The sequence below is a fragment of the Lasioglossum baleicum genome, unplaced genomic scaffold (genome assembly GCF_051020765.1).
Source record: "Lasioglossum baleicum unplaced genomic scaffold, iyLasBale1 scaffold1579, whole genome shotgun sequence".
NCBI classification, from domain to species: Eukaryota; Metazoa; Arthropoda; class Insecta; order Hymenoptera; family Halictidae; genus Lasioglossum; species Lasioglossum baleicum.
In genome coordinates this window covers 30,022-34,900 of record NW_027470638.1, presented here as the reverse complement: position 1 = coordinate 34,900, position 4,879 = coordinate 30,022, and the positions used below count along the sequence as shown (strand labels likewise).

The window sequence follows — 4,879 nt, the reverse complement described above, 5'->3', positions numbered from 1 at the left end:
AAATGTATCAAACTGGAGCAAATGAATTATTTGCACAAGAATATGTAAGTTACCGAAATAAGAATATTTATTATTTGTTTTCAAAATTTTTATTTTTCAGAGTGCTGATCCTTGGTGGAAATCAAATTTTTTCATTTCACAGCCTGTATTATTTGGTACATGGGATGGAGTATTTACATCTTGTCTAATTAATATTTTTGGAGTTATTGTCTTTTTAAGAGCAGGATGGATAGTGGGTCAAGCTGGTATTCTTAATGCTGTATTAATAATTTTGTGTACAGGTAATAATGATTGTATTTGTGTTAACAAATGATGATTGAGTTTTACAGTTTAAAGGAATTAAAGATTTCATTGTTATTTCAGTATGTATTGCACTAATAACTGTATTGTCTGCTGTGGGAATATGTGAAAGATGTCGTGTAGAGAGTGGTGGGGTTTACTTTCTATTGTCACATGTATTAGGATCAAGATTTGGTGGATCTATTGGACTGCTATATTGTTTTGGTCAGGTGGGACAATTTGTATAGCAATAATACTTAGAATATTACTTTAAAACTCTCTTTAGGCGGTGGGCTGTGCTCTAAATGTTCTAGGGTTTGGAGAATCTATGGCTGGTCTTGTGGGTTTAGAGTCTGCATGGGCAGAACGTGGTTTTGCTTGTGCTGCTGTTATCTTGTTATCTGTTATTAATATTGCTGGTGTCAAATGGGTTATAAAACTCCAATTTATTCTTTTACTAATTCTTTTGCTTGCCGGTGTAGACTTTATGGTTGGAAGTTTTACTCATGTGAATATTGGTAAGATGAGATAGTCCTTAATTTATGATACAAGTATCATTTCTCCTAATAATAATTTTATATACATTATAGAGGCTGGTTTTGAAGGTTGGTTGTCAGGAAATTTGAAAAATAATACTTTTACCAACTATCAAGATGGGTACAGTTGGTTTACAGTTTTTGGAGTATTCTTTCCTACTGTAACAGGTGTCTTAGCTGGAATTAATATGAGTGGAGACTTAAAACACCCATCTACTGATATTCCTAATGGCACATTGGCAGCTGTAGGAACTGGGTAAAAGTCATAGTTCATTATGTTCATATTGTTTGTGTTGTTAAAAAGTGGATCATAATTCTGTAATTTAATTTCAGGACGTTTTTGTATTTATGTTTCTCAATGTTCCTCGCGGCAACTTGCACTCGAAAGGCATTGCTTACAAATTTTATGATTGCATCAACAGTATCAGCGATTTCAGTACTGTTGCTGGCAGGTCTGTATGTATCATCATTCAGTAGTTGTTTGGGTGCAATGTATGGTACACCACGGGTTCTTCAATCTATTGCTAGTCAAAATGTTATACCTGGAATGAATTGTTTACAACGAGGAGTAGGTATAATTTTACATTTACGCATTTCTATTGTTATTTATGGTAGCAATGATAAAATAATTAATGAATTTTAGAAAGGACCAAATAAGGTACCTGTATATGCAATGTTAGTTGTTGCTGTTGTTACACTGACTTTCATCATTACTGGGCAAATTAATACTCTTGCACCAATTGTTACAATGCCTTTTCTTTTAACATATGCATGTTTGGATTATGCATATTTTGCTCTCGCACAGACATTTGATATACAATTGTCTCGAGAACAAAGATTTCGAACACAATCCCCAACATTCGATCGCGATTATGGCTCTGCAAGTAGAAACAATTCAATAACAGACACAGATAATGACTTGGATAATTTATTTCCTGAGCGAATAAGGCATAAAAATCTCATTGTAAGTATAAGTAAATTTATAATTAATAATTGTGTGATGAAGAAAATAAAAAATAGTTTTATTTATCATTTTTAGAGAAATCCCAGCCTTTCCGAAAATAACGTTTATATAGATTCTTCTCCGAGTATCGATGAGAATGGTAGTGGCACGGATAATTCTGAACGAAAAGTTCATATCCATAACAAATTAGGAAATTGGTATAGTCCTCTGTGTAATAGATGGTTTTCACTGTTAGGAGTAAGTTGGCTGTGATCCAATATTATATAAATAATTTAAACTTGATTGTAATATGAATTTATTTTATAGTGTCTTATAAAATTACTTATTATGTTTCTCGTTCATTGGGGTTATGCTATTGCTAATATCGTTGTCGTTTTCCTCGTTTGGAGTTATATTGGTCATGCTAATCCTGCAGTTAAACCAGGTGTTTCATCCGAATTTAAATTTTTTAAGTGGCTGAAAATATCGTTATTACGGATTATGGGGTAATTTTCAATAGTCTTATAATATTATTCTTCATAAAATTATTTTTTAATGTATAAAATCTACAAATTACAGAAAAAAGGTGTATGACTATGAGCAAATTGTTGTTACACCTGTACATCCTGGTGTTGAAACTTGTTCAGCTCAATTAAACGAAGAGAATGAGGACTTTGCTGGAAGAAGAAGATATCATCAAACAGCCACAGTTACAGGACAATATGTTAACGTTGATTGAATATCAGTTTTTATTGAATAATTAGGAAAAGTATTAATTGGAAATCAGATATAAATTACTTGAACGGAAGGAATTGTATAGGAATCAAATTACCATTATATTTTAAAATAGGGTAAAATAGGAAGAAGAGCGTGTAATTTGTAACGTTATTGATCGCACAAAACTAGTCTAACTGAGAACATTTCATATCTGAGGTACAATAAACTTTTTATACGATATCATGTAATAACTTTAACAGCACTAATATTTGAACAAGGAAAAAGAATACAAAATACTTTATACCGAACAACTAAATAATAAAGTCATATGACATTTTGTACTAGTTTATTCGATGTAGACACGGGTGAAATGCCATACTGCCAGAAGCATTTCTAAAATGGAGGGTCCATATATTTAATGAATTATTTTAAGAACTATTTCTTATGACGTGAGATTATTTATTTAGAGTCCTTATAATTTTTAGTTAGGACTAAATTGTAATATTTTACTTATCATATGGAGGTATTAAACAAGGAAGAAGATTATAAATATCATACAATTTATAACAAATACTCTGTAAATATGTAGTGATAACATATTTATATGCTATTTAACATTTTTATAAATGTTGCTACAAAGATGAGTATATTATTAATAAAATATACATATAAATTAACAAACAAAACGTGACTTTTTATTTTAATCCAATTTTGTTCCATTACCTCTTTTTTTTTAATGGTTTTAAATTATTAAAAAATATATATAATGAGCAATAAAAAATTAATTGAAATATAACAATTGCAAGTTTTTATTAATCTACACTTTATATACATTTATACTTTGGCCAAATTGAAACGTGAAATGAAACAAGTTATTTGTTTATTGTTTAAATTTTTTCAAATGCACTACTCTAATTAATTGAGAGTATACAATTTTATATATACGTTTTAAAATTTTTCGATTTAAACTATATTTAAAAATTTTCCAATATCACTGTGTCGTATATAATTTTATACTAATATTTTTTATCGATAAAGCACAAAATAAAACACAACTTGCTAGAAATAAAAATTCCAATTTTTATTTGTACGTTTAAATACATTTCCGGTTTAGCCGTGCATCGACGTACGTAGTACTTGACGAATAAAGTTGTTCGAAAGTACGAACAGTGTCTGGTTATTTCGTGTTAGCTATTAATTTATTTTATCTCCGTAACTTAAGGTAAGATCTCTTATTTTACTTTTGATAGCATTAAAATCATTGTGTCACAGCATAGTCGCACTATAGTTCTTTATCTAATTAATTCGCGATTCATACTTTGAGAATAGTGATCCAACGTGAAATTGTCTATGTATACGAAAATATACATTGCAGTGACATATTGTCTTTGCAATCAATTAATTCTATTAGTTGACGCGGGAAAATTGAATTTAGTCTTACGTTTGGAATTTATTCACACACAATTTCCTGCATTTTCAACTTTGTTTTTTGTTAATCGTAACAACTTTGTACTAACCTTTGCATGCAGTGAATTACGCCATACTTAATAACTGTCTATATACATACACGATACATTTCATATGTCTAGTTAATTAATTACTAAATCATCTAAATATAAATATTTTTATTTTATCTCACAAAAATCTATATAATAAAACCGTTGAATATCTCCGAAGAAAAAGGAGAGAAATAATATTATCTGAGTTGTACGATATTCTCTACGAAGAATAGTAGAATAATTAGTAGAATAGTAGAATAGTTTCAGTGAATTATATCGTTTACTCTCGATTTAATCGAAAAGGATCCATTTTAACCAAATCGTTCGTTTTCAGGTTACGAGTGTAATTCACACTTATTTATTCGAATGTCCCACGGCTGGGGATTATGTTTCGTCCATGCTTCTGCATACACGGCGGGCTATTAATCGCTCCAGATTCAGCAAGTACTGGCGGCCGGCTAAACCCGCGGTGAGAGCTTCGGAAGCCAGGAGGTTCGTGGTGATCTCGTGGCCAACCGCGATGGTTAACCTTCCTCCGCGCGGCAGCCTCTTAGGCGGTTGTGTTAAAATCCTCTAGGGCGTCAGAATGCGAGGTAATTAGTTGCACTATATGAATGTCTATTCCTAATAACTGCATCTGGCGTTTGATTATTTAAAATATAAGATATTAAAAGTACACGGAATAAACATGTTTTTTAATAATATTCTTCTCTGATTTTAGATGGAGTTTCCAAGGGAATTTATTGACTTGAGTAATGAGCACGCGAGAAGAACATAGGCGTTACGAACTGATTCCGGTAAAACACTATGGATAAATATAGTATATGTTTCCGTGGGAGAGAATAATTTATAAAATAGCAGCGAAACTGTATTCAGTTATCAAGGATAGCCACTTGATTAATACT

The 4,879-nt window shown here is 31.0% G+C and overlaps 1 protein-coding gene across 1 annotated transcript; it reads left to right on the top strand.

The window, feature by feature from the left end:
• Positions 1-2: 2 nt before the first annotated feature.
• Positions 3-2,497, top strand: LOC143220794 (solute carrier family 12 member 8-like). The gene is made up of 10 exons (XM_076446382.1): positions 3-44; positions 101-281; positions 364-509; positions 566-797; positions 870-1,071; positions 1,149-1,383; positions 1,459-1,779; positions 1,855-2,016; positions 2,086-2,264; positions 2,338-2,497. Exons 1-10 carry the CDS (start codon positions 3-5, stop codon positions 2,495-2,497), a joined length of 1,860 nt encoding a protein of 619 aa, XP_076302497.1.
• The last annotated feature ends 2,382 nt before the right edge of the window (positions 2,498-4,879 follow it).